At 39.5% G+C, this 13,514-nt stretch overlaps 3 protein-coding genes across 6 annotated transcripts; 1 reads left to right on the top strand and 2 right to left on the bottom strand.

Annotated features, from left to right (window-relative positions):
• The first annotated feature begins 352 nt into the window (after positions 1-352).
• On the top strand, positions 353-4,961 carry LOC111405127. 4 transcript variants are annotated; one of them, XM_023033879.1, is made up of 6 exons: positions 353-665; positions 773-805; positions 2,633-2,861; positions 3,469-3,604; positions 3,899-4,222; positions 4,297-4,961. In XM_023033879.1, exons 1-6 carry the CDS (start codon positions 572-574, stop codon positions 4,663-4,665), a joined length of 1,185 nt encoding a protein of 394 aa, XP_022889647.1. In that variant the 5' UTR covers positions 353-571; the 3' UTR covers positions 4,666-4,961. The 4 variants fall into 4 exon arrangements, with proteins under 4 accessions (XP_022889647.1, XP_022889646.1, XP_022889645.1 ...); XM_023033878.1 differs by having other exon boundaries at positions 354-665; positions 3,884-4,222; XM_023033877.1 differs by having other exon boundaries at positions 362-665; positions 776-805; positions 3,881-4,222.
• Positions 4,962-6,056: 1,095 nt separating this feature from the next.
• Positions 6,057-6,919, bottom strand: LOC111406403. Its single transcript, XM_023035837.1, has 3 exons — positions 6,782-6,919; positions 6,655-6,707; positions 6,057-6,402 (listed from the first exon to the last, which is right to left on the bottom strand). The coding sequence occupies exons 1-3, from the start codon at positions 6,917-6,919 to the stop codon at positions 6,057-6,059; spliced, it is 537 nt and encodes a 178-aa protein (XP_022891605.1).
• Positions 6,920-6,973: 54 nt separating this feature from the next.
• LOC111406402 lies at positions 6,974-8,420 on the bottom strand. Its single transcript, XM_023035836.1, has 3 exons — positions 8,187-8,420; positions 8,023-8,139; positions 6,974-7,861 (listed from the first exon to the last, which is right to left on the bottom strand). Exons 1-3 carry the CDS (start codon positions 8,418-8,420, stop codon positions 6,974-6,976), a joined length of 1,239 nt encoding a protein of 412 aa, XP_022891604.1.
• Between the last annotated feature and the right edge of the window lie 5,094 nt (positions 8,421-13,514).

Raw genomic sequence — 13,514 nt, 5'->3', positions numbered from 1 at the left:
ATAGTCTTTTCGAGTAAACTCATTCAATATCATTTGCATTCATTTTTAGCTATTTGGCTCCAGATCACAATGATATACATGCAATACATATATAGGATAGCTGTTAAAGAATTTCGAGGAATTATTCTTGTTGTGAATAGTCGGTAGGGGTTCTGTAAATCCCTATCCTGATCACAAAGAATAATTAAATTTTGAAACTCGAAAACTAATGGGCTTGACTCTTTTTTTTGTACGAGCATCGAGCAAAAGTGTAGTTACATATATGTGTGTGTATGAATGCAAAATCACACACTTGCAACTGCGTGGGTGGGTTATCGGACTCTGACAAACGCTCAATTCCAGTTAAACCCGCCCCACACAGATCCGCCCCATTCAATTTTATTCGCTTACTGTAAAAATTCTTGTTTCGGTTCTCTATCTTAGAAAGTTTGTCTTCGTTCTGTCACTACGTAACCCGACAATTCCATCTGTTAAAACCCTCATTTTCCTTCTCTTCACTTATATTGTAATTTACTTCGTGTCGTTTGCTTACCTTTTCCAATTATTCCTTTTCTGAAGTTGAAATTGTAAAATGGAGGGAGGACTGTTTAATCCTCGTACGGTTGAAGAAGTTTTCGGAGATTTCAAGGGTCGTCGTAATGGCCTTATCAAAGCTCTAACCACAGGTTTTTTACTCCTTTTTTTTCATGTTTCAGTTTTTGCTTTGTCTTTGTCTTTGTTTTTCTTTTGTTTTAATCGTCTTGATTTTATTGTTTCGCTTTTTCTGTGGCAGAAGTTGAAGACTTTTACCGGCAGTGCCATCCTGGTTAGGGTTTTTCCTAGTTTTGTGGGGATTTTTATTTATTTATTTATTTATTTATTTATTTTTCCTGTTTGAATTCTTGAATTGTCTCTCTGTATTTTTTGGACGCTCTGTATTTTTATTTTTATTTTTCAAAATTTGTTTAACAAAGTGTGCAATTGGGTATGCATTAAAGGTATAGATTTTCTGATCTTCAGAGTTTTTGTCTTGCTAATCCGTTTTCTTGTTTTGATTTGATTTTTCTCATTTTATTTGATGAGATTGAAACCATAATTTGTGATTCTAGGTTTGTTGAGTATATGATGCACTGGGGATGTAACATATTAGTTAGGTGATCAAGGACTACTATATTTGCGGCACTCCATCACACTTCTGCCATAAAAGCATACGAGTAGATGGTGTGTCAATTTTTAAGGGTTTGTTTGAAAAGTCAAAGTTGCACGCGTTGTTTGGGCTGCAATTATACGTTTTTCATGATTATGGTCGCATCTTTTGTCTACAACTTCTAATATTTTTTTGGAAGTATTTGGTTCCAATAAATGCGAGTTACGGGTGAAAAGAATACATCTATGTTTTAAATTTTATTAAATAGTCTAAACTATTTTTGGGAACATGACTGAATTTTGGTGATCTTTTACTGAAATAGTGAGCTACTATTATGATCTTTACTAATTTTCTAGTAATTTGTAACCAATGCGTTGTAAGTATAAATTTCCGCCTATGAACAGTAATGTGAACAGTGTTTTTTAATTTTTTTTGGGGAACAACTAAGAAGCTGGAAAAATAATAAATCGGCTACTCACGCTAAAAGTTTATTTGTTTGTGCTGTTCCACAAGTTTTTGGGAAAGAAATAGGAAGAAATTTTTGGATTAGAGATGAAAGATTACCCAATTTTAGGCTCTGATACCAAATTTGATGCAGGACGAATTTAAAAAAAAAAAAAAAGAAACAAGAAACAAGAAACAAGAAAGAGGGGAGAACCGGAGAGAATGGGGAGAGAAATCGGAGAAGAATCAGAAATTCATGGGGGAGAGGCGGAGGGAGAGGAAGGAGAAGCCATAGGCAACAAACCACCAAAATATTCTTCAATTCATCAAAACTAATGAAATTACATCGCAATTAGGTTTAAATAGTAAAGACTAAAACCCTAAGTAGAATGGGCTTGGGCCAACACAAATCCAATTACATAAATAAAATCTAAAACATAAATAAAGTCCAACTAAAAATAAATAAAAAAGTAGATGTCCAAATCAATTTGTAGCATTCTTTTTTTTCAAGGATTCAAGATAATGATTTCTTTTTATGGATATATTTCCATTTTTAAGGTTTCTAGTATTTCTTCCCTGTAATCTTTCCCAAGCCGCAGCAGAATACAATGTATTCTTCTGGTGAAAAATTATTAACTAGGGCTTGAAGGTTAAAAGTAAACCATCTCCAAGCAAATAAGTATCTAATGGAAAAATTATATTTTAGAAAATTGGTAAACTTGATATCCAGTCTCAGTTTAGTCATTATCCATTTTTTGTTGTGCCATTCACATTAGAAGATTCCTATAAGATATTTTCCCATTGCTTTGCATTCAACTAATATCTGTTATGATGTTGCAACATCCATGTTTAGCACTATGGTATTCACATTTGCCAAAGTATACTTGCATGGTGGTTTTATTCTAAATTCATTTGTTCCTCTAGCTGTCAAACAAGTGCTGGTGAGTTATGTTGTTTTAGTCCTTTCCACTTGGAAACTATGTTATGTTTTGCAAACTGTTTTCTTTTTTTCCACCCATGCTTTTATTATTGTTAAGTACTTATGCTGCTTGTGCTTTATAGGGAAGGAGAATTTGTGCTTGTATGGACTTCCTAGTGAGCAGTGGGAGGTCAATTTGCCTGCTGAAGAAGTACCTCCAGAACTCCCTGAGCCTGCTCTAGGGATCAATTTTGCTAGAGACGGTATGCAAGAGAAGGATTGGCTATCTCTGGTTGCTGTTCACAGTGATGCCTGGTTGCTTGCTGTTGCCTTTTATTTTGGATCTAGATTTGGTTTTGATAAAGCTGACAGGTATATATTAAATGCTGTCTTTATTTCGAAAATATTTGGTTTAGCTTAAAAAGTTATACATAATTAACCTTTAAACTAAATATTTTTGTTATTGATGAGAATTGTAAATAAGCAAGTTACTTATTTTGAGATCAAAATAAAGCTACTTTTTTGGGGAAAAAAAAAAGTAACCTTTTTTTGCTTATAAAGTAAGTTATCTAAACATGTTTCGTAAAGCTGTACTTGTTTTATGCTCAGCCAAACATGCTCATTATTGGAACTTCTAAACACGGCTAGATTCTGTTTGTGCGTTATGCATTGGCTTCTCAAGTTCATAATGTTTCCAAGTGTTGTATGAAAGATAGTTGTGTGGATGGAAATCAGGAGGTTTATATAATTTTAGTTTTGAAAAAGGGTTGGGGGGTGATGAATGATTTCTCTGGGCATTAGAGACTTGCTGCAAAATAGCAACACAGTCATCAAAGCATACACAGTTGATGCAAATGATTTTAGTCCTTCGACATACTGTTTAAGCATCTTCCTTATTACAGTTGAATTTTAGTCAAAGTTCATTGTTCCTTTTTCTCATTTTCCAATTATGAAACAAATTTGAAATTTTGTTTCCCAGGAAACGGCTTTTCAACATGATCAATGAACTCCCTACAGTATTTGAAGTTGTGACTGGTGCTGCAAAGAAACAACAGAAAGAGAAGTCTTCGGTCTCAAACCACAGTAGCAACAAATCAAAGTCAAACTCTAAGCCGGTAAGTGTGTTTCATGTGCAATACATCAATCCCCAGGAAATGGTGTTTTTCGCCTTTTATATAACAGACCTTGGTATATCTAATCGTAAAATGTAAGTGGATTTTAATGAGAAGCTGGCCAGGATAATTGCCCTTTTATCAAAAAGTTGCAGAAAAGTAATTTTTACTTCTTGGAGCTTAGCTAAACATGCTTTATATACGTATGTTATAAATATCCCTTCCCCCTTCCCTTCTTCTTGTTTATATCGTCACTTGGCATTATTTTATGACAAGCAGCAGGGATTGGAATCTCAGGAAAAATATCCAAAGTCACAACCGGAGTATGAAGAAGAAGAAGTGTTTGACGAGGAATCGTCGACGTCAAGGCCTCCACCTCCAAGCCCCATTTCACAACGACGACAGGGGGACTCACCCGGACCGTCACCTAGGCCACCGAGGCCATTTCCTCCTCGGGTTACTCCTGAGGTTGTTGATCTTGAGGATGACTCCATTCCACCGGTAGCCTCAATCATTGAGGATTTTGAGCGTTGCCATCTTGTCCCGAGCATTGTGGGGAAATATCGAGGTGACGTTGAATTCGACGAGGGAATGAAAGCTCTCGAGCTCCTTACTTTGAAGGTAAGACTTTATTTCCTTGTGTGAATTTTTCATGTATTTTTCCTGTCTTTATGCTCTGTATGTTATGATGTTAGACACTCAGCGTTGCTCGTGGGCTATCACTGCAAGGGATGGACGAATCCCACAAGATGGCTGGACTGGTCGAGGCTGTTGGGCTTCGAGATAAAAAGCTATCTGATGCCGAGGTTGCCCGAGCTCAAGTTTTGAAGGAGAGGGATGATGCTAGGCTCGAGCTGAGAAAGGCTCAGGATGAGATTGGTATTGCTAAGGATGAGGCCAAAGAGCTGAAGCTAGAGCTTGAGCAGCTGAAGAGGGACATGGAGTCCAAGATTGAGGGGGCCCGAGTTTCCGCTATCGAGGACTTTGAAAAGTCCGAGGAAATGGATAGGTTGAAGGGCGAGTACACTTCAGGCTCGTACCTTCGTGCTTTGAAGGAAGCTTGAGCTTTTCTGAGGGCCAAGATGCCCGAGGTTGATCCTGAGGAGCTCAAGACGATCCCTCAGGTTGCTGAGAGTCTCGAGCTTTCGGATTCCGAGGAGAATGTGGAAGGTGCAACCGAGGACGACGATGATGCCTTCGAGGATGAAGGACCTGCTCCAGGAGACGAGGACCAGGATTAGGCAATCCCGACCCCTAAACCCCAACGTTTTGTTTTGATGTAAATGTAATGGCAATTGGCCGTACATGACTTCGACTCTTTTTTGTTAAGTTTTTGAAATGAATGCTCAATCTTTTATGACGTCATTATTTTTGTCATGCTCCACCAACATAATTATCTCGAGGACTGAACTTCACAATCATTTTCGTAATGATGCATTGAGCTCGAGCATACACGTTCATCTCAAGGACTCAATAAAATTACTTTTGTAATAACGCATTGAGCTCAAGCATACACATATATAACTCGAGGACTCAATTTTATAAAATCATTTTTGGTAATAATGTGATGAGCTCGAGCATTCACATACATCTCGAGGACTCGATTTTTTAAAATAATTTTCGTAATGATGCATTGAGCTCGAGCATACACATGTTCATCTCGAGGACTCAATAAAATCATTTTTGTAATAACGCATTGAGCTCGAGCATACACATATATAACTTGAGGACTCAATTTTAGAAAATCATTTTTGATAATAATGTGATGAGCTCGAGCATACACATATCTTGAGGACTCGATTTTTTAAAATAATTTTCGTAATGATGCATTGAGCTCGAGCATACACGTGTTCATCTCAAGGACTCAATAAAATCATTTTTGTAATAACGCATTGAGCTCGAGCATACACATATATAACTCGAGGACTCAATTTTATAAAATCATTTTTGGTAATAATGTGATGAGCTCGAGCATACACATTATTCCATTATTGCTCGGGAGAAGACTTTGAAGGTGCTTGCAAGGAGCAAGGCTTTGAGGTGCTTGCACAAGGCAAGACTTTTGAGGTACTTGCGCGGGGCAAAGCTTTTGAGTTGCTTGCGCGGGGTAGAGCTTTTCAAGTGCTTCGTGGGGCAAGGCTTTTAAAGTGCTTGCTCAGGGCAAGGGTTTTAAAGTGCTTGCTCGGGGCAATGCTTTTTAGTAGCGAGATCACATTTTGATGAATAGCTTAATTATTATTATACTTTTAAAAATACACTTGGCACGTAGGCCTGACAACTAAAAACGTGAACCTTGGCACGCAGGTTTGAGAACTGAAAACATGAACGTTGACACGCAGGCCTGACTACTGAAAACTAGAAGAACAAGTTACTTGTAATATATTTTTAAATTCTCGGCGTTTCATAGTCTTGGAAGTGGCCTTCCTGATGTATCCCTTAAACTGTATGCACCTCCTTAAAGTTGTCGTATGATTTCGAAAGGCCCTTCCCAAACTGGTCCTAGCTTGCCCGGGGCAGGACCTGTTGCTTGGGTCCCTCTTAACACAAGGTCTCCGGCTCTGAATCTCCGCGCTCTCACTTTTTTATTGAAATACTTTGTTGTTTTATCTTGGTAAGAGGTCATTTTTAAAGCTGCCCGATCACGGACTTTTTCCAAGAGGTCGAGGTGTTCAGTGGTGCGTCCTTCATCATCAGGCTCAAGTCTTCTTTGGCTGGGCAACCTGATTTCAATAGGGATGGTGGCCTCAATACCGAAAGCCAACATGAAGGGGGTTTCCCCCGTAGCGGTTCTGTGGGATGTTCTATATGTTCAAAGTATGGAAGGTAACTCGTCAGATCAGGAACCTCTTGCATCTCCGATCCTTGTACGGAGGTCTTGCAATATAATTCGATTGGTCACTTCGACAAGACCATTACTTTGAGGATGGGAAACCGATGTCAAACGGTGATCAACCCCTAGGTTGGAACAGAAGTTTTTAAATTGTGCATTGTCAAACTGCCTGCCACTATCAGTTATGAGGACTTTCGGTATTCCGAACCTGCATATGATGGACCTCCAAAAGAAAGTTCTCAACTTAGGCTCTGAAATTGTTGCTAAAGGCTCGACCTCCACCCGTTTAGTGAAATACTCTACAGTCACAGTCACAAACTTCAATTGCCCCCTAGTTATTGGAAAGGGACCAAGGATATCAATTCCCCACTGCTCAAACGGGGCCGTGCAACTAATGCTGTGAGGTCATCTGCGGGAGAGTGGATGATATTGCCGAATCTCTGGCACTTGTCACACTTCTTGACATATTCCTGGGTGTCTTTTTTCATAGTAGGTCAATAATATCCATACCTAATGAGCTTGAAGGCTAATCCTCGAGCTCCTTAATGGTTCCCACATATTCTTTCATGAACTTGTTCTAGGGCCTGGGATGATTCGAAAAGCTTAAGGCATCTGCGGTATGGAAGTGTGAGGCTTCTGCGAAATAAAACTCCTTCAATCATGCAATACCTTGGAGCTTTGGACCGGATGCTTCTTGCTGCTCGAGGATCTTCTAGAAGATTGCCATGTTTTATGAAGTCCACTATTGGATCCATCCACGATGACTCATTATCAATATCCATGACACCTATGGTCTGATTGATGCTAGGATCGGTTACAATTCTAATGTGGACTGTCCTGTTAAGCCCATATATCCCCATGAACACCAATCTTGAAAAGGCATCAACTTTACAATTCTCAGACCGAGTGATTTTCACAATTTCATAACTCTTGAACTTTCTCTGGAGATCATGCACTTTCAAGCAGTATAAGCTCATTTTCTCGTCCTTCCTATCGAACGTCTCTTCAATTTGTCCAACCACCAACTGGGAGTCACTGTAAATTTTGATGTTTTCAAGCTCGAGATTGATGGCAAGTTCCATGGCTATGATGACGGCCTCATACTCTGCTTCATTATTGGTTGCCTCAAATTCGAATCTAAGTGCACACTGAATGTCTATGAGCGTGACCGGGCTTATGATTATGACCCTTGGACCCGATCCCGAGGAGTTTGATGCTCCATCTACAAAAATTTGCCACACGCCCGTGGAAGAGCTCGAGCTACCATCTGGCCCCCAAGGCCTTGAGTTGAGTTCTACAATGAAGTCAGCTAAGGCCTGAGCTTTGACAGATGGACGGGGCTTGAACTCTATGTCAAATTCTCCGAGTTCAATTGCCCACTTCAGTAATCTTCTTGAGACGCCTGGTTTCTGAATAATGTGTTTTAGAGGCTGATTGGTGAGCACTATAATAGGATGTGACTAAAAATATTGTCGAAGCTTTCATGCTGCCACTATCAGTGCAAGGGCAAGCTGTTCTACCAAAGTGTATTTTGTTTCTGCATCAAGTAGGACTTTGCTTATGTAATAAATGGGTTTCTGGCCCTGTTGACCTCTTTCACCAAGACACCACTCACTGCATTCTGAGACATGGCTAAGTATAAATACAAAGTATCCCCGGGCTCGGGTTTGGTGAGGATAGGAGGAGATTCCAATGTCTGCTTGAGCTCCTGAAAAGTCTTCTTGCACTCCTCATTCCATTAAAAGCAATGATTACCTCTGAGAGCTTTGAAAAAGGGGAGCACCTGTCTGCTGCTTGGGACATAAACCTATTTAAGGCGGCTACCCTGCCTGTCAACTTTTGAACTTTTTTCTTGGTCCTTGGTGATTCCATTGCTGCCAAAGCCTGAATCTCATCGGGGTTGGCCTCAATCCCCCGATGAGTGATCATGAAACCCAGAAACTTTTCTGAAGCTACGCCGAATACACACTTCTCTGGGTTGAGCTTCATCTTATATTTTCTTAGGGTGGCGAACACCTCCTCGAGATCAGATACATGGCTTTCTACCTTCTTGCTTTTACCACCATGTCGTCAACATAGGCCTCAATATTCTTCCTTATCAAATTAGCAAAGATTTTGTTAATCAGTCTCTGATATGTTGCCTCTTGTTTTCGACCTTTTTCATGAGAATGACCAGCTCTCCTTGGATTCAACGTTTCCTCCATATTAATGTACTTTTCAGCTCGGTTAAGGAGCTCGGTCACTATCTATGGTAGGGTCTTTGATAAAGACATTTTGAAGGCCTCACACTTTATGGCATAGGTGAGGGCAGAAACTGCTGCTGTAATGTGAAGGTCGGGTATTTGAAGTCTTTCCGTGTTAAATCTTGTCATAAAACCTCGTAAGGTTTCATTCGGTCCTTGGCACAATTGCATGAGAGAGAGACCGCGATTTTCTTGATTCGCTTGCTACTTGCAAAGAAGGCTGAGAACTTATGAGCCAAATCTGAGAATGAGGCTATGAAGTTGGGCTCCAATGTCGAGAACCAATCCCTAGCAGCATTTGTCAGCGTTTGTGGAAAGGCTTTGCACATAACCTGATCCGGTGCAACTTGCAAGTTCATGACTTTAGTATATACGTTGAGATGGTTGATGGGGTCGATCGTCCCATCATACTCTTTAATGCGAGGATATTTAAATCTGTTGGGCAAGGGATATGACAATATCTCTGGCGTGAATGGAATGTTAAGGGTGAAACCCGTTGGCCCCCGTGCATTCCGTTGCAGGCCAGTTATAATTCCTTCTTGAATGATCCGGGCAATTTCACCGAGATCCATGGCAACCAATCTCGAGCCCGAGGCCATATTGTGAATACCCGAGGTTCCTACTCCGTCAATTGCGGGGTTTGTGGTCGTGCTCGAGCATCAGCCATAAACCACCATGCACTGCCTACGCTAACGCGGATGTGAATTTCTTTGACTTAACAGTTGCGTGAGCGTGGCCACTATTGACGGAGCTCTTCAAAGGCTTCGGTTGTGATGATCGCTGGCAGGGGTGCAGGCACTCCTAACGATTCTTCATGAGGAGCCGGTTGATCTTCGGCAGGATGAGGGAGGAAGACCTGATTGTGTGTTAACCATGGCTTTTAGTAGCACTTTCCATAGATGGTGCCAATGATGCTACCAAAAATCATACCTGTTGATTTCCTGAGCTTGAGGATTTGAATGAGCACGATCGTAGTCTTCCGGTACCTGAAACAAAGGCAACGAGATGCGTTCTCATCGCCCCTCCGATACTTAAGTCAAAAAGGGAATTATATGCGTAAGGCTATAAATTGGAGAATAATGAAAACGTACCTGAACAATGCCCCCATCTATTGTATTTATAGAGGTAGGTGGTATTCTCCTAGTAGGACTCAACTAGCTGGGTATCCTTACCCGTTGGAGTCCTGTACGGTTAAGGAATTAGCCAAATACCAAAATTATGCTTAAGACAAAGTCCTTATTAGGGTCAAGTATCGAAATAGTAGTCTAGAGTTAGAGTTCCAAGTAGATAGGAATCCTATTGGATCAACATAACCCAAGCCGCTCGAGGAGAGGAATTCCCGAGGACCTCAGGCGAACAACACCGTCGTCACACGATTGCACATCCTCGAGCATGTGTCATCGAGGACAATGCTCGAGGACATCAAGTTGCAATATGGTGAGGGAGTTACTTCCAGTCATCGAGGATAATGCTCGGGTATGGACGAATAATAAGGTGTATCAAGTACTATATTCATTCACGTTTCTAGCATCATCCTTATTAATTTCATTCAGTTGAATACCATAAATTCATGCCACTTTTAATTTGACAATTTCTCGAAACCTTCATCTTCTCCAATCTCTATGCTTGTTCCAAGTTTGAATGTTGCTACATTAGGGTGTGTTTGATTGTAAATTTTTTTCACAGAAAATATTTTTCAAAAGTTAGTCACGTGATTGATTCTAAAAAACAATGAAGACATTTTCTTTATGGGGATAGGTGGTTATTTTCTAAGCAATACACACTTTTCAGAGACTCAACTTTATGAAAACAAACAACATTTTATAGGTTGAAAATTAAGCATCTTTAACTATTTGTGGTAAATTTCCTCTTCTACACAACATTATTTGGTATATGCATCGAAAGATAGGCTGATAATTGAAGCAAATAAATTCCCATGACCATGTGCTTACTGTAAAAATTACTTGGTACAACATTATTTGGTATATGCTTACTGTAAAAATTGAGCAAAATAATTTTGTGTGTATAAGAGGGAATTTGCAGCAAATTTTCACGTGAACATGATTCCTCAAAATGTTGTACATAAAAAATGAATACAACATTATTTGCAGAAAATCTTAAATTTACTTTCTGATGGAGAATCGAAGACTTCATAGATTCATTGAAGCTTTCTTTATTTTATGTTCTCATTTTCTACATTCGCAAAGAGGAATAATGTCAATTATCTACAGTTCTGAACCTTGTTTGTCACTCAATTGTGCTACTAATAGAGAATTCAAGATTGTCAAATTTACCGGACTGGAGAATACATCTTGGACCTTATTTTGTTTGCATCAGATGGTGGCCAGTAACCATTGGAAGAGTGGTTCAGGCGTCACTGTTGCATATGTGGGTGAGTCTTATATGCCTTCATTCTCTTGGAAGCGACACAAAAAACTCACTTAGTCAACCTCACATTTATTGGGAAAATAGTTAAAGAGCATGCTTGGTTGTACTTTATAGTTACTTTTTGAAAGCATGTTTTGTGGGTAGAGAAATTTATTTCAAAACTCTTTGGCAACGTAAGTCTCACTCAACATGCTCTTAGTTTGTAGTTCTTGTTGCCTGAGATAATAACTTGTTAGTTCGTTTCTTATGGAGATTGACAGTGTAACTCGTGTTGTGTTACTTGATATGACCTCTTTTCCGTAGCTTTATGACTTTCGAAAAAATCATTGAAGTGGTATATGGCAGTTGAGGATTAATGGTTAGACAGTCAAAATAAATTTATTAGCTTATCATAGCATTCACATAATGTACAATCGGTCCTCTCTTGCTAGACTTGCTACCTTTGCCCACTGGAGGATTTCTCCTATGTGCCTTCATTGAGCCTAAGAAGAACAAGGATTTCAAGTCTGAAACCCAAGGTCAAGTGCCCCAAAAGGGGAGTGAGCTCCCACAGGTCGAGCATGTTTGGCTGTTGTTTAACACTAAGTTACACTTACATTTAATTCATTTCTTTCACAAAGCATAATTTTTGAATTAACTTGAAATACTAACAAAATTTACTTTCTACAAATGTACTTTTAAGCATTGTCGAACATGCTCCCATTTCTCTTCCTTTTGAGGGGCAGGGTTGAGTTGGAGGGGAATCTACAACGAAGATTTTTCCGAGGCAGAGTTTGAATTTGGTTTTATATTCCCTCCAGTTACATGAGTAATCTCTTGTATTTTAGTTCATAATGGAGAAACCACTTTAGTGTTTATTTCTGTTTTGCTTATCTGGTAATTTTATTGTATGGGATCATGCTTGTTTTGTCTCTATATGCTCGTCGGGCAATTTCTTAGCAAGATCACACCATGCACAACATTCTTAACCCTCTTCCAGGCTAATGATTACTGTGGATCTATGCCATCTCTATGATGTATAATTGTCAGCTTCTTATATAATGAGAAAGCCCCATTTATACTCGACTGTGTCTCAGCAGCATTTTATCAAGAAATATGTGCTTCACCATGAATCCAAAAGAAATCCATTGATGCATGCACATTGTTCCACGCAAATTGATAGGAAAAATTGATACCGAATCTAGAGTTTAGCCACCACTACCAATCTGCTGAAGATACAAGGGGCAATATTGAACATGTTCCGTACCAAGCCTTTCGTAAATTCAATGGTTACAAAACCAATGACAGTTAATAAACTCCAAGTTGCATGCCTGTCAATCAATTTCATAGTCAAATGGACTTCGTTTCTATAATTTTTCTTCTTCAGGATTACAGTAAAGTCTACAGGAATGCAATTTCAGATTGATTTCCGGGGGATCAAAAGCTAAAGATCAAATTCGACTCTTCATGTGGCTTATTTATACATTGTTACATCTCAAAAAAAGAAATTGTGCTGGTCCACATTAATATGGTACCAACACCACCAGAGCTCTTCTCCCACCAGCTGGCACAGGCTTTCAGATCCTTGTTGCTTGCTGTGGGTTGACATTCAACACAAAATTCCTTGCATTCAGCAAGATTTTCATAAAGGACGTCTCTCTGCAAGCAATATATCTTTCCAGGCCTCATAGAAAATCCATGAGACACCTGAGTTAGGCATGACTTTCAAGCAACTTGCAGCCCATCCTCTGTATAGGCCCTTAATACCTTCGTTCTTAACAACTTCCGAAAGTGCAGCTGCCATGTGGGGTGGACATTTACCTTGCAAAGCTCCTACCATAAGCCGTTTTCTTGCAACCTCCAAAGGATAACTTATCGTGCTTGCTGTCAAGCCTGAAAAACATGAGCAGTCATTAAGAGGGATCATGGTGGTGGGTAGTCACAATTCAAATTTTCTACAGTGGTGGGGACAACTGGCAGCTCTAGACAGTAAAGAAAGAGTAAGATGCTAAAATTATGTTAATTACATTAGAATCCATGTTATATCAAAGCCATGTCCATCTTGCAAGTTGAAGCTTCAAGATCAGAAATTAGAGTGTTTGGCAATGTGATCAACATGTACTTGATCAAGCTGTTAAATGCTTATGAAGACAGCCTGTCTATTCTAGATTAATCTATTTTGCGGAGGAACAGGGAGTTATGTTGAAAACCAATTTAGTTGAGGGTGCGGCAAATGGTGAAACTGTGATGCCCCTAATTTATAGCCACTCCAAAGTTCACAGCATAGTTGAAGGAAGCAGTTTTGTGTAGTTAGGGTTTATGAATCCTCTAATCTCAGGTACAGTTAATTGTAGCCAAAACGAGAATCAATAAAACTCCAATTATCCAATGGATATACAATTCAAAGACATCTGGCTTTACAAAGCTCTACAAGAGTTTGACGGAGTTGGGGGGGGGGGGGGGGGGGGGAAGG

This window comes from Olea europaea, chromosome 12 (genome assembly GCF_002742605.1).
Source record: "Olea europaea var. sylvestris chromosome 12, O_europaea_v1, whole genome shotgun sequence".
NCBI lineage: Eukaryota > Viridiplantae > Streptophyta > Magnoliopsida > Lamiales > Oleaceae > Olea > Olea europaea.
This window is presented reverse-complemented; position numbering and strand designations above follow the sequence as displayed.